General features: G+C 43.5%; 1 protein-coding gene across 15 annotated transcripts in view; it reads left to right on the top strand.

Moving 5' to 3' along the window:
- NCALD (neurocalcin delta) overlaps positions 1–26,968 on the top strand; it is a 370,439-nt gene that overhangs the window by 330,986 nt on the left and 12,485 nt on the right. For 14 of the 15 annotated variants that reach the window (XM_072774075.1, XM_072774073.1, XM_072774070.1 and 11 more), the window contains one exon: positions 19,705–20,101. In XM_072774075.1, coding sequence (XP_072630176.1) covers positions 19,724–20,101 — 378 coding nt within the window. In that variant the 5' untranslated portion in view covers positions 19,705–19,723. Of the gene's footprint in view, positions 1–3,384; positions 3,601–19,704; positions 20,102–26,968 lie in introns of those variants that run through there. The other variant, XM_072774083.1, reaches the window with a different exon arrangement.

The following is a 26,968-nucleotide window of genomic DNA, read 5'->3' as shown; positions in this document are numbered from 1 at the left end:
CTTATTGGGTTACTCTTTGGTCAAAGGTCCAAGCAGCCATTGAAAGCAGAATCCTTCCTGCCTGCCCCTCCCTGCCTCTGGGGTGTGCTGTCCCCTTGAATGAACAGAAACAATCCTGGAGTCCATTATTTTGTCAATGGGACTACTTTAATAAGTACTCTTTGCCAGGTTTTGTGAAGAGCATTGTTTCCTTTGGCTTTGATCTTGTCTTGGCCACTTAGAAAAGCTCTGTCCCAGTGACAAGTGGATGCTGGGAAGTCAGGATAGAATTCTGGGACCCTTCTCTTTCTTAGAGTTGGTATCCCAGGACCACTGGGTAGTTCTTTCATCTTTCTTTTTTCTTTCTTCCTGTAAAATATATACATCACATCAAATTTACCATTTTAACCATTTTTAGTGCACAATTCAGTGACATTAAGTACATTCACAATATTGTGTAACCATCCCCACAATCCATCTGCAGAACTTTCTCATCACCTCAAACAGAAACTCTATATACACAGTAAGCACTAACTCTTTGTTCACTCCTTTTCTCCTAGCCCTGGTAACCTCTATTTTACTTTCTAACTCTCTGAATTTAACTATTCACACAATATTTGTCCTTTTATATCTGGCTTCTTCCACTTAGCACAATATTTTCGAGGCTCATTCGTGATGTAGCATATTAGAATTTCATTTTTTATTAAGGCTGAATAATATTCTGTGGTGTGTATATACCATATTTTGTTTATCCATTGATCTGTTGATGGGCTTTTGTTTTGTTGCCACCTTGGCTATGTGTAGTTTTTAACAGAGCATAAAAACATGTAATGACACTCTGGCCATTTCTGCATTTGAATCCATTTCCAATGAAAAAAGAAACCCAGTTTGCCTTCCCAGCTGAAAAAGAGAGCCTGCTGTATGGAAGGATGTCACCTTTACAGTTCAAATTTCCCAGGGCCAAATGCAAACACCTCTCAGAAAAGACAGCCCTGCCTCATCGCCTGGCAAAAGATGAGATGCAAGGCTGTTCTCTCTCCACCATCCACGCCTAGGAGGAAGGGCTGAGGTTCTGACAGATAGCTCTTGCTGAGCCCTGTCTGGTTGCTAGCACGGAAAGGGAATTTTTAAAAAGGAAGTGGAAGCGTCTCTGTCTCCAGAATGGGAACACCTTGGAGGAGGATTGCATACCGCCTTTGTTAGGAGAGTGAAGCTTCTTTTTGGTGTGTGTTGGCTGCCATTTTATTCTTTATTCCTTGAGGTAGTGTGACTTGATATTGTACCAAGACCTGGAAATATCCAAATCCTGTTCTGCTAATCCCCTCCTCTTCCCACTGGGAACTATAAACATACAGACCTCGGGAAATCAAAGTTATTCTTACCGTTAGCCAGAAAACCAGGGCAGGCGTCCCCACCGATCAGGTTGGGGTGGATGATTTAGCCTCGAGGCTCATGTGAGGCCTCCACCCTCTCAACTCACATTTCAGTGTTAGCGCCATTCACGGCTAAGCTGGAGAGGATAGAGTCACTGTACTACCTGAAAGCAGAGGGAATAAGGGAGAAAGTGCCAGAGATTTCTGCTTATCTCTAGAGCCAGGTGAAAGCAAGCAGCAGAGGGAATGTACTAGGCTTTAGCAAATAGTAATCCTTGCTTTTGGCAAATTTATAACCTGGAAACTTACCCAGTGACATTAGTGCTTCCCGAGGAGTGACCTGAATAGAGGCAGAGGGAGGGCAAATTTTCCTCCTTCCTCTGTGTACGTAAAGGCATTTTATGTATGTTTCCTTTATAGCAACCACATGGACCACACACACTCATTGTTCTCACTGTTTTCAGGTAACAAAACTGAGGACCTGAGAGTGTGCATAGCCTCTGAGTGGCAGAGCAGGATTTGGACCCCAATCTGTTGGCCAACATGGCCTATGATCTAACAGTTATTCCATAATATTCCTGCTGTCAAATGTAGTCTCCGAAAGAGGTCCACAAGGCCCTAAGTGCGACACTTGCCTCAGTTGGTCCTCTTGCTAATTCTGTTCAGCGAATAGAGTGGGATTTCTGTGATGGGTCAGTTCTAGTAATAAGTCTTGGTTTTTGGGGGAAGCATTTCTGTTTGTGGAAACCATCCATTCTGCAGGGTCATTCATAAGGCTTAATTTAGAAACAATTGAAGTGACTATAACAAGAAAATTGTTTTAAAAGGAAAAGACAAATGATCTTATTTCTGGGTAATGTAATTATTTTAAGAGTGCTTTCTAATCAACAGTCAAAAGCCTGGGTAAAATTGAAGATCAGAGGACAAAGCAGCAGTTTTGAAAAGTTGGTTGTTGTTTTTCTTTTTTTAGATTTTTTTTTTTAATTTAAGTAATCTCTGTTCCCAACATGGGGCTTGATCTCACGACCCCGAGATCAAGAGTCTCACACTCCACCAACTGAGGCAACCAGGCACCCCAAAAAGTTTGACTGAGGAGACTGTAAAAGCACTCAGAGTTAGAGCTACACAGCTGGCAATATGCTATTGCACAGTTACATTGACACCTGGCATACAGAACACACACGGGTGCACACACTCCAGGGTGAAAGGAGCAAAAGGGACCACACCCAAGTTACACGATAATTATACTGTGGCACCAAGAAATCTCACACGCTCCCTTCGGGTGGCAGGAGCCCTCACACCTCCTAGAGCCTTTTCACCCTCACCCACCTACCCAGGGTGCTGCATGGATAATGTTATCTCCTATGTGTGCTAAGAAACACTTGCTGTGTCCCATCACTACAATACACATACATGGTAAGTAAAATTCTCACAGATACTTTTCTGACCAAGCCTGACCCAAACAATGAAGATTTATGGTAGATAAACTAATGAAACAGGATCCCTGCTCAGCCTGAAACTCTAACTGTAGATTTCTTTAAACCTTGACAGGGAGAAGCTTTAATTTTTTGGGGGGCGGGGGGGGAGCTTTAAAAGAAAAAAAAAAGTCTTTTAAAAATCCACAAACACGGGCAGCCCCGGTGGCCCAGTAGTTTGGTGTCGGTGCCGCCTTCGGCCCTGGGTGTGATCCTGGAGACCCAGGATCGAGTCCCACGTTGGGCTCCCTGCATGGAGCCTGCTTCTCCCGCTGCCTGTGTCTCTGCCTCTCTCTTTCTCTGTCTGTCATGAATAAATAAATAAAAGCTTTAAAAACATTTTTTTTTAAATCCACAAACACTATCTGTCTGCTAGAGATGGAGACCTGTATTACTTTAAGGCTATTTCTGTGACTCTGAAAAACACCCAAGTGAACTTTGAATTATGCAAATGTGAAGCCATGATTCTTTTTGGAAATGGAGACATTTAAAATGCTGTAGGTTCAAGAAGCTAAAAGTGTTTTTTTTCTCTCTCTTTTTTTTTTTCCTTTTGCTTTGGGAATATGTGGGGTTGAGGGATATTCTGCCGGTGAGGTGAGCTGGGGTTCCCATCTAGGTCTACCCAAAAAAGACCATCCTCCCAACTACCGTGCTATGTTGCCTCCATTGTGAACATGGTGGAAGGAGGATGTCAGAAAGAAGGCTGGATGGATGCAGAGGGATTGGGCTGGAGTCCTGGAGGAGGATCATGAGGACCCCTAATGCCAAGCATGGTGAGAGCTGAGGAGGGAAAAAGAAGAGATAGAAATGGGGTGATAGCCCAGGGACTGAACCTTGATCGGTCTTCCATCCCTCCACCAATAAATGGTTTTCTCCTTGGAAGTCACACAGGGAACTTCCTCTAAGTCAGTGCCATGTGTTCTTTGTATTTTAGAATATTCCACCTTCTCTCAGGAGTTAGGTGAGGGCACACCTCCAGGACTCTAAACCACCTCTGTGATTTCCTGTCCAATATTGTGGCCCAAAGGAATCCTTTCCCCTTTACTGCTGTTGTTCCAAGTACTGGGGGGATCTTTGTTCACCCTTTTTGCAGTTCTTACCCAAGGAGAGAGGAACAGGTTTCACACAAAATTTGATCATGGCAGGCTATATTCAGAACTACACTGCAAACTTCATCCTCAGGATGTTTTTATAATTCAAGTCTGATATCATGTCCTCATAAATCTATGAAGAGGTTGGTTTGTTGTCATCCTATTTCTTCTGGCATCTATAACTAATGAAAACAGGCTCAGAATTTGTAGTGTCACTCACAGCTCCATGGTTTGTTTGTTTGTTTGTTTGTTTGTTTGTTTTTCCGAGAGTCTGAGGAATGAGGGGCAGGGAAGTTTTAAGAGAGAAGCATCACTTTCTCTTTGTACTCACCTGGTGCACTGGTTTATTCCCTTGTGACTGTAAAGCCACCTTTACCTTTTTTAATGAATAGGATTAGGGCGCTTGGGTGGCTCAGCCATTGAGCATCTGCCTTTGGCTCAGGGTGTGATCCTGGGGTCCCGGGATCGAGTCCCTCGTCAGGCTTCCTGCATGGGGCCTGCTTCTCCCTCTGCCTGTGTCTCTGCCTCTTTCTCTCTCTCTCTCTCTCTGTCTCTCATGAATAGGTGAATAAAATCTTTAATAATAATAATAATAATAATAATAATTAGGATTATACACAAAATTCAATCATTCTAACTACCCCTGAACCCAATGTCATAGTGAAAAGAACTCCTACTCTCAATGTTTCATGTGCAGCACATCATTGCCTTGCCTAGATCATGTTCCTTGACTGTAGAGACCATGTCTGTAATGTGAAACAATGCTCTATCTGGCTTACCAGCTGACTTGTTTGCCTTGCCATTCCATTCCACTTGAATCCATCTGTTCTTTGAATCCATTGTAATATCTTGCACCACCATAGGTACACAACACATTCTTAGGAAATTCTTGTGAAATCCTCCAAAGGGAAAGGGGATCTCCTGGAATGAAGACACTGCTCCAACCTTCTTCTGTATGTTATAGCACACAATTTCACTCCAGGAATGGTATTTGTTCTAACTTTTCAATCCTATATTTTATCCTATTTGGGGGGGACAGATTTAAACATTTAAAGGTACACCTTTTGGGGTACCTTTTTGGGTCCCTAAGCCCAGGTGGCTTAGCGGTTTAGTGCCGCCTTCTGCCCAGGGTGTAATCCTGGAGACCTGGGATCAAGTCCCGCATCAGGCTCCCTGCATGAGGCTGCTTCTCCCTCTGCCTGTGTCTCTGCCTCTCTCTCTCTCTCTCTCTCTCTCATTCTCTCTCCCCTGTCTCTCATGAATAAATAAATAAAATCTTTAAAAAGAAAGTAAAGGTACACCTTTTAATGCATATGTAAAGTTCCTGTGATCTAAAGGAAAGAAATTATTTAAAGTACATTCATACCATGGTTAAAATTCAGATTTTAAAATTTTTGTTTTTGGCTTTTATGCAAAAATGAATCCAATTCAGTTTTGATCATGGAAGTGTATCAATTCTAGTGCCTTCACTATGCTTCTATGTTCTTATATTATTACTTTCTGCCCTATTTTTTGCATAATTTTCTTATAATGGAAAATGCTGCTCTTAAAGAAATCAGTGAAAGGATTTGAATAATATTCTGTTATCGTTTCATACTTTGTTGTATATTGTAATTCATGAATGAAGGGAAAGAGAAGTCTTGGCAAATTTATCTTCACCATTATTCACATAGAATAGTTACATATAATACAACACTTCTTTATTGCTTTTTTCCTCAATGAAACTATCTGGATACATTTCAGATTGTTATTATTATTTTTTTTTCTATAGTCATTTTTCCATAAAGTCCAAGTTTTACAATAGGAGTAAGCATATTTTAATCTTTGGATCTGCCAGCAATGAGAAAGACTTAGGTTGTCAGTTCTAGTTACTTAGAGTATAATTATACTGGTGTTTCTGAGTACATACTATATGCCTGTTTCATAAACTTAAGGTGTTTACTAGTTACACGTGATAAATGTACAGTCTGAAAGTCTCCTCTCCTTAGTTCATATCTGTAGCTCCATACTGGGGCATATTTGCTGACACCACAACGACTAAGTTACGTATATTAATAAGCCCTTTGGTAATGTAAGATTAAATAGAAAAAGGCCAAAAATTGCATTTTTCAGGAAAAGATAGGATGTAATTTTCTTTACAATCTCTTCTAATGAAGTTGGTAAATTTTGTGGTTCAGCAGCACAAGTACCTTGAGTGGGGTCCTGTGTATGTGCCTAGGGACACAGAATGCAGGATGCCTCCGCTGCTTGCCACATTAGCAGGGTGTAGAGACCATCTGATATTGCTCCAGCTGACCCTAAACCAGCTAGTGAGATGCCAGGAAATCACTACAGTGTTTTTGGTGTTTGCTGTAACATAAAGACAAGAAAAGATAAAGGCAACTCAATAGAAATGAACTGCTCCCGCTGGAATTTAGAAGGAGCAGGAAAAATGTTAGGTGGTTCCTGCTGGGAAGGGGGTAGATAGGTGTACAGGCTGATAAGTGAGTGAACCCACCCAGGAACATGTGGCCATGAAAAGGAAGTGATTGGCTGTTTAGACACAGAAACTGTACACAGAGTTGCACACCATCTCTTTGAGAGATGGGGAGGATCCTTTGTTTAGATTTTTTGTATTTAGTTCACTTTGCAGAGGTATTTTCACCTTCTCCCTTTTCAAATTAAGCTTTCATTTTCATTTTTTCTTAATAAGAGGTGGAAATAGCCAGCGTATAAATAGCTAGACAGAAAGGCTCTGCTTAAGCACAAAAACATACACACACCCTCATACACTTGGCAACATTCCCCGTGTGGCTTTGCTCTGTTTTTTACTGTGAGGCACTGCTGAGCGGATGAAGATCTGTGTTCTACTTCCACCTTTGACCCTTAGCAGCCATGTAACCTGGGGAAAACCTTTAAATCTTCACCTTCAATTTCCTTAATAAGTAACAATTATTCTTGACCCTTCTTTTACAATATTCCAAGGATCTACTGAAATAGGTTATGTGAAAGCCCTATAAACTCATGCAGGAAGAGGTCGTGATCCTGGGGTCCTGGGATCGAGTCCTACATCGGGCTCCCTATAAGGAGCTTGCTTCTCCCTCTGCCTGTGTCTTTGCCTCTCTGTGTCTCTCATGAATAGATAAATAAAATCTTTAAAAATAAATAAATAAATAAATAAATAAATAAAATTGTTACTGGGAGATAAGGAAGGGTACCCCTGAGAACGTGACATTGGAGTTGATCTGAAGCAGGTGAAGAGTGAGGCATGAGGATATGATGGGGGGTGGGAGGAGATTTGAACCATGAGGATATAAAGGGAGGCATTCAAGCTATAGGGATGTAATAGAGTGGTGGCACGTAAGCCATGAGAATATGGGAAACACTTGAGCCATGTAGATTCAGGAAAACAAGGACATCCGAAGCCAGGAAAACAGCGTGTGCAAAATGCTAATGAGGGGACGTGCCTTGTGTGTTAAAGGAAAAAGATCAAGGCAGCTGAAATGGAGGGAAGGAATTTAAAGATAGAAGGCTAAAGATAGAAGGTCAGAGAAACAATAACATGATGAAGGTCACGATGATGGAGGAGGAGGAGGAGGAGGAGAAGTATTCCTACGTGCTTATTCTGCCAGACTCTGCTGCATCTTCTCACTTGATCCTGACAAAAACCCCAATTTACAATTAAGGAGAGTTATACATGAGGAAGCATAAGTCCCTAAGGGCCATATGACTAGTATGTCTTGTAACCAGGATTAGCTCTGAGGCCTCTCTGATTCTAACACCCATGTGCTTTGTCACCCCTCTTGCGAAAGGAGATCAGCCCCAGTGAGTGTCTTCTATTCTGGGGGACTTTGTCTTTTCTTTAATTAGCTTATAGTGATCATACTACCATCCAAAAAATCCTGAGACCACTCAGTTTCCTAGGTAAAACAAAGTGTAAGGAGAAAGCCAAACCTAATACCATTTCTGGGTATTATAGGGTCCACTCTGACCCTGGACAAAAAAGATATCAGCTCCCCAGATAGACTTAGTAGAAGAAAGATTCACTGAGAAAAAGTCTATACGCAGTAGCTTTGGTTACTACCAACTGAAAAATCATGAGGAATATTTGCCAACCACCTTGCTATTCACCTGGCACCAAAATATATAAATATCCCAGCTGTCCTCTGCTTCAGGGGATTCTTAAAAGTGAAAAGCAGGGGTCAATGGGAAATAGGCTCAGCAGAAGGAAGCTATCATTTCTTGAGCATCTTCCATACACTGGTGTCTTTCTCAGAATGGTATAAAGACACACCAACAAAACTCCATGAATATGCTTAATGCTCACTTGGAAGAGGAAGGACAGCTGAATGGGGGAAGCAGTGACCTCCATCTGAATGCCAAGTAAGATTTAATAAGTAGGGACGGAGAGAGTCGCAGTTATACTACCGACTATTAGGAAATACCTCAGTGTTTACAAAGGGTTTTGTGTTAATTTTCTGTTTGTCACCTCTGATTTTCCTATGAAAAGTTGGTTTAATAAAACAACTAAGAACCATTTCTCTCCCCAGGTAAGGAAGAATTGATTCAGTCAATTACTGATATCCTGTGTTTGTTACTGGTATCTAATATGTATCCAATTTGTCCTAAAAACACCGGTCTTATCTGGTCAGACCCTGGATTAGAGTCCTCCTTATAGCACTGGTACCTTCCCAGAGCTGGATGGCCTATTCTATGGGGTTCCTCCGAGCCTGCTCTGATTCTGCCCAAACCCTACTTAGCCCTTCCCAGCCTCAGGACAGAAAACCAGAGAAGGAAAGTGTCCTGCTCTCCATCATCTGCTTCTCTAATGGGACCTCTTGCTTAATTTCAGATTAAAATAATAACGTCTATGCGGGGAAAACACTCAGCCACAGGGGTCTGACAGGAGTCCTGGATGCAAATTCACAAATGGCCTTTCACATTTGGCAAGTGATCCCAGGGGAGCGAGTCAGGTTGGAAGCTATCTATCAGTGGTTCTCTTATTTTCTTCCCTTGTGACTATTTTGCTCTTGTTTTTCTAATTCTCCATTAAAGCAAGGAGGGGAGTGTTCCCAAATCTGGAAGGTCATCTTTGTGAACAACTCCCTGAACTCTTATTTCATTTAGATAAATAGTGGATGTATTGAACACCTGTTGGATGCAAGACACAATGTTGAGCTTTTCCCAATTCACTGGGACTCCTTTTCCTCATATAGTCCTTCAGACAACCCTAGGAGAGAGGTGTTATACCTACTTTCCAAACAAGAGTGAGACCAAGAGAGAAGTCAGATGAATTCCTCAAGGTCACATAACATGGTACTATAATAAAGACTTCAATTTAGTTCCTCCGCTGGCAAGTCCAATTCTGTTTCCACACAGTTTGATGCAGGATGCAAAAAGTGCAAGAGCTTAAAAGATGCTACTTCACAGTCTTCTTGTTAGTCTTCTCACTTGGACATTTGTTTGATGGAAAATATTCATATTTCAGCCATGTTAGCCAGAGTGGAAAGTGATTGACTAGTAGCTTCCAACAGAAGCAGCCCTTCAAACATCACAGCAGATGGAGCAGGGATGTGGAGGGGCTGGGTATGGGAATGGTGCTTCTGATCCTGCTCCTCTGCAGCCTCAAACTGCATGACTTTGTCATGAAGTTAGCTTCTCTAAACCCCTTGTCCTTAGAGTAAAACCAAGGTATAATATCCCTGTCACCAACTCTAAGCAAAATTGTGAAAATAAAACATTAATGAGACTGCTTTGAGCTGCAACCAGAATCCCAGATTCTCTTCCTTTTCCTATCCTATGTAGGATACTATTTTTAAAAATAAGAATATTCATGCTAAGCCAGGAAACAGTAGATATTAAACACATGTTTGCTGAATAAATTTTTAAAAAAGGAATTATGAACTATTCTTAGACTCTGTGGAGGGGCTTGTAGCAATGAACTAAATGCATTAGTGGCCCCCAGAGGATGTCTAAAAACAAGGAGTAGAGCTCCTCTGGTACTTCTGGCTACTGGTTACGTGGTGAGGCTTGGATCCCTGTAGTTGACCTATTTGTCTTCCTCAGCCTATGATGACTCACTGTTTTGCTTCATTGTTTTATCAAAACCCAAAGTAATAATTCCTGTCTTCTAAATAAGATAATATTTAGTGCCTTTAGTTAAGTAGACATCTATGGCGATCAGAATTCCCCAGAAGTTGGCCATGGTAGAGTCTTAGCCTATGACAGCTCTGGAGGCGTATCGAGGACTCCCAGAGGTCCCCCCTTTCCACGACTGTGGCAGGTACTGACCTGGCACCTGACCCTGAGACAGCCCAGACAGGCAAGTCTAATGGCAAGGGAACATCTGCAAGCCCTCAACTTCAGGCACGCCAACAATTTCTTTCTTTGAGACAGCTTTGTAGTTTCTGCAGGCCTGAAAGGTGACCATTTAATATGGGCCCTGTCCACTTACTTAAGGGCATGTTAAGCATACAATGTAAGTGAATTGTTGGCCACCCAGGAGGGAGTGGGGAGTCAGCCATTAGCTGGACGTGAATGAAAGTCAAGAGAGGAGTGTCAAGAAACAGAGCACTTAGGGTGCTGTTTGGACAAAAGATCTCTTTAGGCCAAAACAAGAGAGGGGGCATTTCTATGCTCATAGTCATGTACTCTTGAAAGAGCCCTCCTATGGCTCTTTTTCCATAGGGTGCCCTCCTATGCTAGAAATAGTAAAGGCTAACCTCACACACATGTGCCTGTAACACAGGAAGGCCAGAGGGACTGGGGTGGAATCCCAAATCCAATCCCAATGCTTATTCAAGTCTGATCCTAGCTGGTGTGTAAACTCAGGCAAAATGCGTGGTGAGGATGGAAAGTCTCCAGAGGAAAATGGCTTGTTGGAGAATTTCTAAGGGCGGGTCTAAAGATCATGGTACTTCTATAAAACATAAGAACCTCTTTGCAATACATATTCCCGAGGGAATCCGAGAACCAGGACTAAGATACATGCCAAGTGAAAAAAAAAAAAAAAGGCAGAATCAACCTACCTGTCCATCAGGAGGGATTAATTAAACTAATATCATGCAGTGGAATGCCAAAGGGCTCTAAGCCTCACATCAGTGACCACTCTGTCAGGTACCTAATTCGGGGCGGGCCTCGAGGGCGGGGCTCCATACTGTCCATTGAATCAATCAATCAGTGAAAACTCAGCAGTTTAAAAAGATGAGATATGGGGCAGCATGGGTGGCTCAGTGGTTTAGTGCTGCCTTCGGCCTGGGGCCTGATCCTAGAGACCCAGGATCAAGTCCCACGTTGGGCTCCTTGCATGGAGCCTGCTTCTCCCTCTACCTGTGTCTCTGTCCCGCGTGCTGTGTGTGTGTCTCATGAATAAATAAATAAAATCTTTTTTAAAAATAATAAAAAAATAAAAAGACGAGATACATCCATTATCTATAATGTGGGAGGATAGCCACAGTATACCTTTCAAGGAAAATAAAGGTCATAGAATAGGATGGTGTGATCCCATTTGTGGTTGGGGTGTACAGATTTCATTTATATGCATTTACATGTCTAAGAGGACATATATAAATTAAAATTGTCAATAGTGGTTATCTTCTATAGAGTCAGACTGGATCACAGCGAGAGTGTTCACGTTCCAGTTTCTATATCCCCTTATTATATTTTTTACAGTAATGATGTATTACTTCAGTAAACAGCAAAACCAAAAATGATATTTCCATTTTGGGGAGGGGGTGTTGTTAAATAATGTTCTATTCAGATTCTATCAGAAATACGTTTTACTGGCAGTAATAATGGAAAACAGAACTTGGAAAAGAGCCCAAGACCAGGCCCTCTGCAGTCTGAAATGCAGAGTCTATGCAACAAGAGCCCAGATAATTCAGAGACCGTAAGCCCTGCTCACCAGGAGAAGACCAGCTGTGTTTCCTGGACTTTATCACACAGCCTGGGGAAGGCAGCAAGAAGCACAAGGCTGTCTCTAGTGAGCCTCCCGCTCACTGCATCTTTGTACCAGTTTGATTCTCATCTCAAACCCTGTTACCTGTCTGCAAGGGGACCAAGCGCCAGGTGTGTGACCAGCAGTCACAGGTGTGGGTCGGCCTGCCCATCCTCATGGGGAAGAAGGCTTCCCTGCATGGAGTGGCCTTGGGACAGCCTTGGAGGGTGACCATTCTTCAGGCAATGTCAGCAAAGCCACCTTTGTGATTTCCATGAGGCTGTAGGACATAGGTCTCAGCTACTCTTACCAGAGGCCAGAGGAGAGAATATTCTTTGGGCAAGATGAAATGACGTTAGTGAAATTGTTATATAACTTCATTTCTCCCTCTTTAATATTTTAATCCTTCCTTTAATGCGCCACTACTTTATTTCCTAACTTGTCCACTATATCTAAATATATCAATTTATATATAGGTTCTCTTTTATACTCCCACTAAGAAACAAGTTCCACTGAAGAGAAATTTCTGGAGCAGTGTGCTCTTCAGATTTTTCTGTAGTCTCTTTTTTTCCAGTGAAAATCAAGGACAACTGACCTAGAAATTAATTTGCTGGATTTTAGCCACCTACAAAATTCAGATGGATACAATATCTGATGTCATAGTAAATGAACACTTGTTCCCATTCATCTATAATTTTTATTGTTTCCTTCCTTACATTTTAGGAAACTTTTTTCTGGTTGTGTTTTCATAATATAGACATTCCATTGGTCAAAAATTCAGAGCAACTCTTAGAGGATAAGGTTACATGTCCCAGATAGGCACAGACTTTAATCAACCTGGTCTCTTTCTGGAATCACTGCGGGGTCTGTGATCCTTGTTGTCGCTCAACCTGACTTCACCTACTAGCATCTTGCAAACCCCATTATAGGAACCCTCAGTGCAGTTTGCATTGAGACTTCTCTGAAGTAAACCAGGCTTTCCAAGGGTAAGTGAGACTTTCCCTTAGAAAATCTAACTCTGGGCTCTCAAGAATTAACTCACAGAATTTGTAGAACCAGATGAGGATACAGAAACAAAGTACCCCACATCTTTCACTCCACAGATCCAAGATATAAAGAAGGGAGCACCTATATTCCAGAAAAGTGTCCACTACTCACCATTTCCTTTCCCCATGGCATCATTTTTAAGAGCTATTCCTTTTTTTCTCTTCATTTTAAGTGGAAAGTTAGCTTTATAGATTCCTGGTCATGGTTCTTTGCTGGTGGTTTGATGTCTTCCCATCTTGTATATTTTTCCTTTCTCATCTGTGGTCAGTATTAACCCCAGATTTATGTTTTGGATCCTGGGAGACTGGATGTGACCCAAAATAAGTTGGGAAATTCCACATCGTCCATCCCAGAGTAAACTACTGAATAACAGAATGCCGATGTCTTACAGAGTTGGCATGCACTTCACTTAATGAAATGCAGCAGATTCAGCCAAAAGTAATATATATAAATATTTATAGTCATAAAAATAGTTATACATTTATAAGATATATGATAAAGATTTTATGTATATTTAGTAAACATACGTATTTTTAGATATCTTATCTATATTTAAGATTTATGTATATAGGCATATAAACTAGAAGGCTGAGATATATTTACTACCTAAAAGTCTTTTTCAAGGCTCTGAAGCAAAAGCCCTGAGAGGTAAGAGATGGGCCATGTGGGAGGGAGCCCGGGGGACCTGGGCACAGGAGACCAAGGGATGAGTCAGAGGTGGCCCAGGGTGGCTCCTACAGAACCCTGAGGCCCATGGAGGAAGTCTGGATTTCATTCTAAGTGTGTTAGGAAGCCCCCTCCTAGAGCTTTACACAGAGGAGTGACATAGTCTGTTGTGTGTTTTTAAAAGGTCACTCTAGGGTGTGGTAGGGAAGAGACTGAGGCCCGGATGGGGGTAGGGAGAGGGGAGATCAGGGGAAGAGGGACATCCCACCCAAGAGAGTGATCTGGAATATGGGATGGAGATGATGGCAGTCTGGACTGAGGTGGTGACGATGGAGATGCTGAGAAGTCAATGGACAAAAGCAAAAGAAATGACCAAGGAGTCCTAGGGCTCTGGCTTGGGCGACTGGGCAGCAGATGGCATCCTCCACAGATGCAGGGCAGGCCGAGGGCACTGGGAGTGGGAACCAGGAGCCACGGTTCTTCTGTCCTGCACTGAATGCCTTCCAGGGCCTCCCTGAGCTGGGCAGGGAGGACACAGCAGCAAAGCAGGCCGAGTCAGTCTTGTGCTTTCCTGCCGCCCCGCTGGCCTCCTTCCTGTTCTCCCTTATCAGCTCCTCCTTCTCCCCAAGTCTACAGGTCAGATGGCTAAGGGCTCACCCCTCCTCTTTTCTCCCTCCTCTTTTCTCGTTTACCCACCATCACTGACTTGAGGCTGTAATCCAGTCTTTGGCTATAGATACCACCTGCATGCTGATGATTCCCACATTTATTCCCTCCCTGGACCTCTTCTTCTAACTCCAGACTTTGTCCATCTGGCTACCTACTTGACATCTCCAACTGGGTATATGCTGGGCATCTCAGAATGAATACCTGCGCAGAAGCACAGAGAGCCATGCCCCTGCCTCGCCCCAAAGCCCTGCTTCTGCATTTCCCCATTTCAGGGTCAATTTCATCCTTACAGTTGCTTAGGCCAGAACCTTGGAGTTATGCTGGACCATTCTCTGTTCACAAACCATCAACCAATCCTATTGAGTCTCCCTTTAAGCTGTGTCCAGAATCCAGCCACTTCTCACCTTCTCTGCTGCCACCACCCTGGTTCCGGCCACCATTGGCTCCTGTCTGGGTCCTTGAAGTGGCTTCCTAGCTGTCTCTCTGCCTCCTTTAGTTTACTCTCAATGAGGCAGCCAGAGAGGTCCTGTTAGAATATAAACCAAAATCCTGCAATGGCTCCATCTCATCAGAGTGGAAGCCACAGCCCTTACTGTCACCCATGGGTCACCTGTCACCTGGCCCTTGTTACTATTCTGCTCTCATCTGCCTTCCTTCCTGCCCTCCATTCCAGTCTCATCCTTGACACTCAACCTGCTCGCTGTCCAGACCCTTCTCAGTTGCTATTTTCTCTGCCTGGGACAGCCTTCTCCCAGTCATCTCCACAGCTACCTCCTTCACCTCTTCTCTTCCTTTCCAAATGTGACTTTTTTAATGGGGCCTTCCCTGGCTTCTTAGTTAAAATTTTGACACCCACCCCTGGCATTCCCCAATCCCCTTCCTTCTTTACTTTTCTCCTTGGAACTACTCTGTCTAGCATGTCCGTTATGTATCTTGCTTTTGGGATGTCTCTTGCCACTAGACTGTAAGTTCCACAAGAACTAGGGTTTTGTCTGTTCCCTGATGAATCCCCCAGTGCCTAGGGCCATGCCTTCCTCCTAGGAGACACTCAGCACCTATTTGTGAAATGAATGAGTGCTAATAGGAGATTGCCTCCTCTTTCTTAACTACTTGTCTTTGACTTTTTATGGAACTGTTGTCTTAATTTCTGTCTGGGCTTCCTCCATGGAGTTAGTAGGGCATAGTGATAAAGCCAGTGGACAGTCAACCACAAACAGAACTTAGCATTTGGCCGTCTTATTCCCAGGCTGGGTGACTTAGGATAAGTTGCTTGGGCCGAGTTTTCATTTCTTAGCTTATAAAAATGGAGGAAGCTGTCCTATCACTCAGGGGGGTTGTGAAGTTTCAATAGAATAATGGATGAAAGGCCATCAATGACAAGATGTGGTTTTCATTAACCACAGCAGCTGGCCCGGGCTCAATGCAGGAGCTTAATTATATGACTGTCCCATTTAATTCTCACATCAAATCAGTGAGATACAAACTCATACCACTGAACCCATTTTACAGATGAGAAAACCGAAGTGCACCAAAAAGTTAAGTGACTTACTACCCAGAGCTAATCAGCAATTCAGCCAGGCTTTGAACCCAAGCACTTTTATTCCATGGCCTGAGTTTTTCCCCCTGCTATGTTCTACTAGCACAAAGTTAATGTTTTAATAGCCAAATGGAGTAATGAAAAGGATTTGACCTGACAGGCAACTTCTGTCTCCAGATGATTTTTTCTGGGCTGCTAATTAATGCAGCATTTCCCCGACGGTATTTTTGTCCTCTCTTCAACTCAAACAGGCAGAAATCCCTGTCTTCCAAAAGAAAAAGGTATTGTCAGGCATTCCTCTTTCTTTCCCCTTCATCCCCAGGGAGAGAAACGCTATCATATGTTCCCCGAGATTTCTGTTGTACAGTCTGACCAAGTCCAGATGGTTTTCTCAAGTTCAGACATCATCCTTGGGAGAGTATTTGTATTTATCTACTGAAACAAATTCTGGACTAGATTGCAAACACGGCTTCCGAAAAAACTAATTCCATGCTCTTCTGCCTCGTTTGTGTTATGGCCTTTCTGTGCTAATGAATTTGTAAAAGTGGTTTAATTACTGTTTACTGAAAAATAGCTACACACAGATCAGTCTCAGTGGGAGACTTAGCCAAAATGTTGAGGCAATTTGTTTCTAGTGCAAAAACAGCTAATAAGTGAGAAGCACTTTTTAAACATTGGGGAAGGAACTTAAGTTTAGCTTTGAAGAAACAGTGGTTTATAGGCCCAGAAAAAGAAATCATTCTTTAAGAGGGTAGATTTAAATATCAAAATGGTATTTTCTTCCTAAGACTGGGCACACGGTGATTTGCACAGAACCAAAGTATAGGAATGGTGATTTGATTGAACACCACACCAAAGAGCTGTACTTTACAGAACCCCCAAAAAGGAAAACCCGAAATTACTTGTGAATTTCATACAAATGTTTCGGAGCTCTGTAAGCCCATGTATATGTATTACCTCACGGTTCTGAATTCTTGCCTCCGGCAAATTGCCAACTTAGCAACTGAATGACAGTTTTAAAATTCTAATACAAACCAGCCTCTCTAACTTTGCTTTTCTCCCTCCAGAAAGAAAAGGACACCCGGGCCTCTGGGGTGGCTCAGCGGTTTAGCGGTTTAGCGCTGCCTTCAGCCCGGGGCCTGATCCTGGAGACCTGGGATCGAGTCCCACATCGGGCTCCTGCTGGAGCCTGCTTGTGTCTGTGTCTGTGCCTCTCTCTGTTTCTCATGAATAAATAAATAAAATCTTAAAAAAAAAAAAAAAAGAAAAAAGAAAAGGGACTTGCGAGGGAAATGAAAGTTATTGGAAGGTTCACTTTAGAAATTATGCTTCATTTGGAGCTGCAGTTTAGGGGACCTTCCCGCGCCACTGGCCCTGCTCGTAGAGGGGTGCTCTGTTCTCCCGACTAATTTGGCAGGTCTCTGTCTAGGACGGGAGCAGAGCCAGTTCTGTCTCAGGCTCAGAACTCAGAAGATAAAATGTGTCAACTTTTCCAATTACTAACATCGCTTGGCATTTCTGGAACTGTGGATATAATGCAAGAAGTTTGAGCGGTGTGAGATGCAAACACTGCCCTCTAGGAGTTTATTTTTAGTGAAGGCAAAAGACAGGTATGCAGGCAATTCAATATAAGAGATCCCAAACTTGGGGGGGGGGGAGGCGGTGGGGACAACCAGGTAAGGGGGGTCAAAGGTACAATCTTCTAGTTATTAGATAAATAAATCCTATAGCTATAATGCACAGCATGGTGACAACAGCTAACAATACTGTATTGCATATTGGAAAGTTGCTGAGAGAGTAGAACTTGGAAGTTCTCATCACAAGAAAAAAATTAATAACTATGAGGGGTGATGGATGTTAACTCAACTTGCTGTAGTGATCATTCCGCAGTGTATTGGGTCATTATGTTTTACCCCTTAAAGGTATATACAGTGTTATATGTCAATTACATTTCAGTAAAATGGGGGGAAAGAAAGAGATTCCAAGACCAAGCCTTAACCATCAGATAGCTTTAGTGACTCAAATACCCTTTTCATAGCCAGAGGCTCGTCACTGTCACGAAGGACTCCTTTTCTGGGAAGATTATTACAGATTTCCATGTTGTAATGATTCATCTGTCTACCAGTCATTCCTTTGTTCATTAACTCACCAAATGTCATTTTTGGGGGCAGAGAGAGACAAAATAGTCCCGACAGAGACTCTGTCTCAAGGGGCTGACCCTGCAGAGGGAGGGAGACAGGCATTAACAACACCACAAGAGAAAATCTCAAAGAAAATTTGGAATAATGATTAAAATGGGGTTGTGTGGTCTTTCAGTCTCTGATTTTCCAAGCTTTACTTACAGGATTTTTTCCAATATAGGAAAAATGCAAAATACAAGTGCAGAGCCCCTTTATGAGAAGTGGCTCACCTTGACCGTGCTTAAATCATAAGACTTTGGAAATAGGAACTAAGTTCAGATATCACCTCCTCCAAGAAGGCTTTTGTGATAGCATCTATGCCCCCTTTTGGCTTGGGTGTCCTCTCCATGTTCTCTCATCATACCACCATTCCCCTAACAACCATGAATTGAATATCTATTGCACTATCCCCTCATGGTCACCACCACTTCTGAACTTACACAGCTGGGTGCCCCCGAAGAAGGAGGGGCCACATCTCACTCTTTGCATCCATAGTACCAGACACATGCCTGCTGCATAGTGCTCAATTAATGGTGAGTGGCTCTGTAAATAAGAAGATGATATTTCTAGGGGTTTTTTCTCACCTAACAAGACAAGAGTTGCCTTTGTTCCCCGTACTATGTTAAGTTTAAAAATAGGTAACAAAAGTGTATATATTCTTGTTTTTTGAAATGTAAATGTACTTAAACATTTGTTAATAACATATCTATATAAGCACACATATAAAAAAACTTAGGACACACACCAAAATGCTAGCAGGGTTATCTCTAAGTGTTATGATTTGAAATGATGCTAACGTTTTTCTTTATGCATCGCTGTGATGTTTTACTATTTTACTATAGATGTGTACTACTGTTATAATAAGAAAATATGAAGCTAATTGTATTTAAAAAGGAAAGTTTGGCCTCTTCCATAAACATACACATAAACAGTTTATGAAGCTTCATGTTTACCATCTGAACCCAATGTTGACAGTGAATTGACCTTGTGAATTTATACAACCCATCTAGCTTGGTAGCATTTAATCCTATTAGATAGATTTGTATTTTCCTTACTCATATCTGTTTTATAATATTCAGAAGGTACCAAAGCAGCACTTTCCTTGGGAACATTCAAGCAATAAAACATAAATTACCTCTTTTGCCTCTGTCTCTCTGAGTTCCCCTTAAATTCTCCCTGCTAATATTTGGACTAGATGTTAGAGCCTCAGATGTCTTAACGTGAGGCTAGACCTCATGCCAATAGAAAAGGCAGAGCTAAGTAGTCAACTTCTCTGTCTCCTGTCTCTGTCTGTCCCCCTCCCTCCTTTTCTCCCTCTATTTCATCGCGAGTCTCTTGTATTCGCATGGCTCCGTACAAAAGAAGTATCAATTTTCTGGTCGGTGGTATTTCTGCTCTGCATCTCCTTTTTTTATTATTATTAAAGATTTTATTTATTTATTCATGAGAGACACAGAGAGAGGCAGAGACACAGGCAGACGGAGAAGCAGGCTCCATGCAGGGAGCCCGACTCTGGGACTCAATCCTGGGACCCCGAGATCACACCCTGAGCCAAAGGCAGATGCTCAACCACTGAGCCACCCAGGCGTCCCTGCTCTGCATCTTCTGACTGCCTGTCTTTCTAACATTTTGTTTGACTGAGTTGGAAAACCAGACAGTGTTGTGGACTAAAAGAGTTTATTTTTTTTTTCCCCAAAGGAACAATCACAAATGATAAAGTGTGCTTCTAAACAACAGGTTTAAAAATGATACATATTCTTCTCTGTCTGCAGCTGAATTCTCGCTGCCAGGATGGGGAAACAGAACAGCAAGCTGCGCCCAGAGGTCATGCAGGATTTGCTGGAAAGCACAGACTTTACAGAGCACGAGATCCAGGAATGGTATAAAGGCTTCTTGAGAGACTGCCCCAGTGGACATTTGTCAATGGAAGAGTTTAAGAAAATTTACGGGAACTTTTTCCCTTACGGGGATGCTTCCAAATTTGCAGAGCACGTCTTCCGCACCTTCGATGCTAATGGAGATGGGACAATAGACTTTAGAGAATTCATCATAGCCCTGAGTGTGACATCGAGGGGGAAGCTGGAGCAGAAGCTGAAATGGGCCTTCAGCATGTATGACCTGGATGGAAATGGCTACATCAGCAAGGCAGAAATGCTAGAGATTGTGCAGGTACGTAGCCCTAGACCTTTACAGACAAGAGTGCGAGTCACAGGTAAGAATTGGACAGTGCACAGTACAGCATGGTGCGGGTTGCAGATTGGTGCCCATCTAGGCTTTGATCCAGCCTACCCGGTGTTTTTAAAACACTGAACCCATATCCCAAACAGGAGATTACACATAAAAACAGAATGGTTGGTTATCTCTTAAAAACTCCAATCTGGCAACACTGGGCCCCCATTCTGGCCTGGCCTGAGTCACCTGGTGGTTTGTGATGACCTCCACCCTACAGATGGACGGAGCAATCATGCTCCTCAGCAAATCATGCTCAGTGTGACCTCTCCAGCCACCCATCCCAGTGACCTGCCCAGACCTCAAGTCTATGGGCTTATAGCCCCTGAGGTGGTGTCTAATGATCAACCCTGACCTGGGGCTCAAACCCTGCCCCTTTCAGTTACTACCTCTGTGACTCTGACCAACGTAATTCATCTAAGTGAGCCTCAGTGTCCTCATCTGTGAAATGGCACTTTCAGTGGTGCCAGTGAGGTTCCTTTAAGATTAGATGTGACGGCCCATGTCGGTGCTTAGCACAGTGCCAGCCGTATGGACAGCCCATCATCACACCAAGTCAGTTGTCATGAATCTACAACTTTCTTAGACTCTGAAATAAAGGCAGGGATCTCTAGGCTCGGTTCTGTCTCATCAGAACTACAAACATAGAATCAAGTCCTCCATCATTTTATTCTATTTTTTTTTTAAGTATTTATTTATGAGAGCGAGAACACAAGCAGGAGGAACAGCAGAGGCAGAGGGAGAAGCAGGAGCAGGGAGCCCGACAGGCAACTCCGATCTGACCCCAGGATCATGACCTGAGCTGAAGGCAGGTGCTTAACTGACTGAGCTGCCCAGGCGCCCCATCCTCCATCATTTTAATAGGAAGCACTCCATTCTGTTTCCCCAGATCACTCACCTAGAGTAAATATCCTGAACAGAACAGGAGAGGGGCCCTGGTGTTGGCCACATTTTCCTCGTCAGACCCCAGGGGAAGGTGGGGAAGGGGCATAAGGAGCTACGGTCATGGCTTTAACAGCTCGATGGGCAGGGAGCGGGACCCAGGGCGGAACGTCAGGGGACTGAGGCTCAGCTCGGAGGATCAGGACAGCTTCAGCTGCAGGCAATAAACAGGACTAGGTGGGTGGCAGCACCAGGGCGGGCTGGCCGTCACTCATCATCTTGGCAGGCAAATGGGCACAAGAGGGAAGCATCTGGAAGCAGACAGCAGTCCAAGAGAGTGGGCACTTGGCTTCCTGGAGGGCTCATCTCAGAAGCCAGCACCCAGGCTCGGAGGGAGATCTGCAGGCCCTGGGAGAACAGGATGGGGGTGGGTGGGTGCTGGACAGGAAGGAGGGGCTGTACCACAGGCGACAGAAATCACCGCACTGCTGGTGAGCTGGGGTGGGGGGGCAGGGCATTCGCTTTCAAGGAACCAAGGAGACCTGGTTACAGAAGCTAAGGTCAGATTCACAAGAGCCCCACGCGACTGACTGGTTATGGGACCCTTGTAGCTGAGGCCCGGGCGGCTCCTGGGCCAGGGGGTCTGAGCCCCAGGGGCAGTGAGAGGGACAGGTGCACCTGGGGCTGGGGGCTGAGCAGGAGCGCAACCGACCCCCAGACTAGCAAAGTCCCCAGATCTGCCAGCTGGTGCTCACTGCAGCACTTGACCCAGAGCTGCGACCACCCGACCATGGAGTCTCAAGGTAATCCCTCAGAGACAGGAGCTTTTTTTTTTAAGATTTTATTTATTTATTCATGAGACACAGGACCCCAGGATCAGCCCTGGGCTGAAGGCAGATGCTCAACCACTGAGCCACCCAGGCATCCTCCCCTCAGAGACAGGATCTTAAATAAGAATAGAGGATTTCTCCTCTCCCCCAAGGATAAATGTATGAATAATGTCAACTGTAGAAATATGGGCAGTAGAGAAAAATATAAAAGCAAAAGAGAAGAATTCTCTCCATAATGCCACTCCACCTACAAAGGGAATCACTGCTATTGATTTTCTAATGTGAGAAAATAATATTTTCTGGTCTTATTTCCATGCATTTAAAAATATCTAACTAGGGCCACCTGGGTGGCTCAGGCATTAAGCGTCTGCCTTCAGTTCAGGCCATGATCCCAGGGTCCTGGGATTGAGCCCCACATCGGGCTCCCTGCTCAGGGGGGAGTCTGCTTCTCCCTCTTTCTCTGCTCCTTCCCTCATTCATGCTCCCTCTCAAATAAAATAAATAAAAATCTTTTTAACAAAATCTAATTGACTTCATAACGTATATGAAATTTTGTATCTTTCCATTTTCACTCAGCATAATACACGTATTTCTCATGTCATAAAAACTTTTAATGATATTTTAATAGATGTCAGACACCATAATTTACTTACTCTTCCTCCATTGTTGGAATTTAGGTTGTTTCCAGGTTTTATTTATACATGATACTGTAACTTTTAAATATAAAATAACATAATTCTTGTGCATGAAACTTTTTCTATATTTAGGATTATTCCCTTGGAATGGATTCCCAGAAGTACAATTACTGGGCCAAAGGGAACGAACATTGATTTCTGAGGCACCCGATGCTCTCTGCCAAATTGTTTTGCCAAACGTGCTCCCGAGTGAATGAAGTGTGTGCCATGTCATTGCACTTTTCTGATTTTTCTTCAACAAAAATTAACATAATTCAACAAAAATTCAGATTTCAAGGGTGATTCATTTTAATTAGCTTTATTTTGTCTCCTTTTCTGGGTGAGTGCTGTGCTCTGCAAACCACGCTGGCCCTCGGTCCTCTGCCTTACTGCAGAGAAAGCAGGTGACTACGTTCTCCTTTTGAAGAGAATTGCTTCCTGATTGGGATCTAAGAAAAAAATTTTTTTGCTAGCCATGGTGCTGTCTCCTGTTGAACATTTTTCACAGTTCTGGCTGCTCTTGGTCAGTGGTTTGGTGGCCAGTGTCGATGAAGAGGTTGACCCCCAGTCAGGGAGAACCCTCCAGACCCCATGGCCTTATGAAAATCAAATTATTCGCACATTCGTTTCACACCTACCACTAAGGCCCTGCTAAGTAGCTGGCACTGGGGGTAAATAGTGTGGGCAGGAACACACACCCTCCTGCGCCGTGGAATTTGGTTGGGGACTTTGCAGAGGATGTGCGGAAGGTGCTAGCAAGCACTCGCTGAGCCCTTGCCCACTTAGTTGGGTTCAGCAAGGAACGTAGAAAGGGATCAGAAAAACAAAGGGGCATTCGGCCTGCCAAGACCTCGCCACTTGCACGGAGCTGCGTCCACTCACGGGCCCACGGGAAGCTTCCAGGCGGGAACAGGGGGGACCTGGGGTTCCTCAAGAACTACTTATCTACTCGGGGTTTTTTGGAGCCAGCAAATGGAAGCCTAGAGTTTCCTTAATTGTTTTCTACAGCACCACACCCTGATGATCAATATTCATGACCGTGGGGAGGAAGCACTGCAGGCACCCTGAGGCGATTTCCAAATTGCCAATGAGATGAAATTAAATTTAGAACCATTTTCCTATTAAGGGCTCTGTTACTCCATTCTGCTACTTTGCAGGCTGATAGTTCACGTATTCTCTCTCATTCATATGCTAATTCCCGGTTTTCAATGACTCTCGGTGAACTGGACCGGGGATGTTGCCAGACTTCCCATTTTATTATTTTTCTCTTTTTTCTCTTCCCCACTCCGAAAGCCTGCACTCCAGGCCCTGGCCCAAGAAGCTGTGTACCTGTGTGCAGATTCTCTTTTTTGGCAGTGTTGGGGGGGTGGCGGGGGGTGGTTCTAGCTGGTCCGCACCCTAGAGGAAGCACCTCTGCAGGGGTGCATGGACTTCAGAGGAGTCACCGTCCCTTGGATGTCTGCTTTGCGTTTGGGTAAATATATGTTAGCGCTGAGATGAGAGCAAGCCTGTGAGCCAGCATCATCATTCACAAATGAAGGTTTCTATTTGTTAAAATGAGTAAAACCTGCAGCTTGATTGCAAGCGCCAACATATAAAATTCTTGGCTGAACTTTTGCTCCTCCAAGACTCAGAAATTAAAGCAATTTAATAAAGTACAAACTCATAGTGTTCACCTGCGGATACTTAGAACTGGTTAGGGTGTAGACTGGGGTCCAAACAAGTTTATAATTAAGCTCAACGATGAATGGAGTGTAGTATTCCATAAGTTTTCTAGTTTTTCTTCCCTGGTGTTGCTTCTTGTAGTTTAGCTTTGGTGTCCACAGTATATTGTTTATGGTGACAAGCTTTGGTCTCTGTGGTTGACGCTAATAATACTGAAATATGCCGTGGGAGCTTCCTCTGGCTGTTATAGCCGGTCACCATAAACTTAGTTGCTTAAAACAACACAGAGTTATTATCTTAGCAGTTCGCCAGGTCAGAGGTCTGGAATCAGTTTTACTGGACTAAAATCAAGGTGTCCATGGGTTACATTCCTTCTGCAGCTTTAGGGGAAAATCTGTGTCCTTGCCTTTCCTGGTTTCTGGAAGCATTCCTTGGCTCATGGCCCCCTTCCCCCACGGACAGAGTCAGCAATAGTAGATTGAGTCCTTCTCAAACCAGCATTTCTCTGGGCATCTCACTTTGCTTTTCCCTTCTACTCATAAAGACCCTTGGGACTACTTTAGGACCAACAAGCTAGCACAGCCTCCCCCTGTCGCAAGCTCCTTAATCACATCTGCAAAATCCCTTTTAGTATGTAAGGTAACATATTCACAGGTTCCAGGGCTCATGACATTTGTATCTTTTGGGGAACTGTTATTCAGTCTACTACCTATGCCAAAATGCAGTTATGTTCCCTTTAAAAAAAATAATTTTGGGACGCCTTGGTGGCTCAGCGGTTAAGCGTCTGCCTTCAGCCCAGGGCGTGATCCTGGAGACCCAGGATCGAGTCCCATGTTGGGCTTCCTGCATGGAGCCTGCTTCTCCCTCTGCCTCTGCCTATGTCTCTGCCTCTCTTTCTGTGTGTCTCTCATGAATAAATAAATAAATAAATAAATAAATAAATAAATAAATATAAACTTAAAAAAATAAAATTAAAAAAATAATTTTGTGCTATACAACATCTGGATGAACAAACAAAACCATATGCAGATTTATTTTTAGAATCTTAAATGAAAGTTTTTACATTCATGTGTTTGCTTTTTTTTTTTTTTTTTTAAGGGACACATTTAAGACATGATTTAGGCCCAGTATTTTATTATTGCATCAACACTGCCTCTCAGGAGTCGTAAGTCCGAGAGATCACAGCTCTGACCTTTCCTCATGGTACAGCAGATGATCTCCTCCAGGAGGGGAGAAGCCTCCCTGCCCTCCGCAGCTTCCTGTCAGCCCAGCTGGAGACAGGTCTGCACGCCTGCACTGGGGACAGCACAGGGTCTGCAGAAGGAGCTGAGCAAGTGGGAACGTGACATTGCCGATTTGGCCATGAATGCTTGGATGCTCCCTGGGATGTTAGGGGTGAGGGAAGGCTGAACTTTGGGATCCATCAGTGGGACCACAGAGCTCCAAGGGAGAGAATGTAGGAAAAAACATAGATAGAGTTAAATTGGTCTCCCTCTGTTCTCAGAAGTACCTGGGACTCGTGAAAGAACCAGTTTTTAATTACAGGACTATCATTGGTTAGAATATAAGCTGCATTGCATTACCATTCATTTATTTTTTTTAAATATTGGTTCATTTTTCTAAAGATTTATTTTGGTGGGGGAAGGGCAATGGGGCAGAGGGAGAGAGAATCTCAAGCAGACTCCATGCTGAGCGCAGAGCCCTATGCGGGGCTCAGTCTCACCACTCTGAGATCATGACCTGAGCTGAAACCAAGAGTTGACTCTTGGTTTGACTGTGCCATCAGGTGCCCCTGAGTTACATTTATAACTGCATGAAAATCACAGACTGAGACAAAAATTGGTCACCCATATCCAAAACAAAAATGAAGCGGAACCAAGGGAAGAATTGGCATGTGAGAATGGGTATCTTGGACAAGCAGATCAATATCACTTTGCCTCTCTCCTTGATCAATCTCTTTTCCTTTTCTTCCTTGGGCAAGTTTACCCAATCTTTCCGTGCACTGTTGTCGTGCTTTGTGAACTGGAACTCATCATAGCACCTGCCTCATGGGCAGTTGCTAAGGTCCAATGGTTGTGACAAATAGAGCACGTGTCAGTGTTATGGGGTATCACTCAATAAATGTTGGCTACCATTATCCTATCACAGTTTCCAGAACTAGGACAGGATGTTTTCCTGTCAAATAAAGGGAAGTTTCCTAAAGGACAAGGTAATAGAATCTTCTATTAAGTTCTAAGCTAAATTTACCTAGTCATAAAATGTATGTTCACAAAGAAGAGGGAGCTAACCCAATGAAACCCTCATTGGTGGAACTCACAGAAGAGATATTCTGGTACAGATGACTTTAGGAGTTCCTGAACTTCTTCACCTGCTATCTTTTCCATCAAACCCCAGCCCACCTGGGAATAACTAAAACTTCTGGGCTACTCTGGATGCTTGCAGGACTCAGATAAAAGAATGATCAGCTTTCCAGGAGAGAATGTGGTTCACACCAGGAACCCCTCAAACCCGAACTGTTGATTGACCTGAGCCCACAGGCAAACTTCATGCGTTGGGACTCTTTGGGGAGGATGTGGCTAGATTTGTTCTCAAGCTCAAGTTAGAGATTTTCCGAGAGGATATACACAGGCTGACATAATGTTACCCAGAACAGTCCTCAGGAAATTCACTTTGAAAACTGGCTTGGAAATTTTCTAATTAGCCTATTTGTTACTTGGATGTTAGTGATCGCTTCAAAAATATTGGTGTTCAAATAA

The sequence above is a fragment of the Canis lupus genome, chromosome 14 (genome assembly GCF_048164855.1).
Source record: "Canis lupus baileyi chromosome 14, mCanLup2.hap1, whole genome shotgun sequence".
NCBI classification, from domain to species: domain Eukaryota; kingdom Metazoa; phylum Chordata; class Mammalia; order Carnivora; family Canidae; genus Canis; species Canis lupus.
The sequence above is the reverse complement of the archived record's forward strand: the minus strand, read 5'-3'. Positions and strand labels throughout refer to the sequence as shown.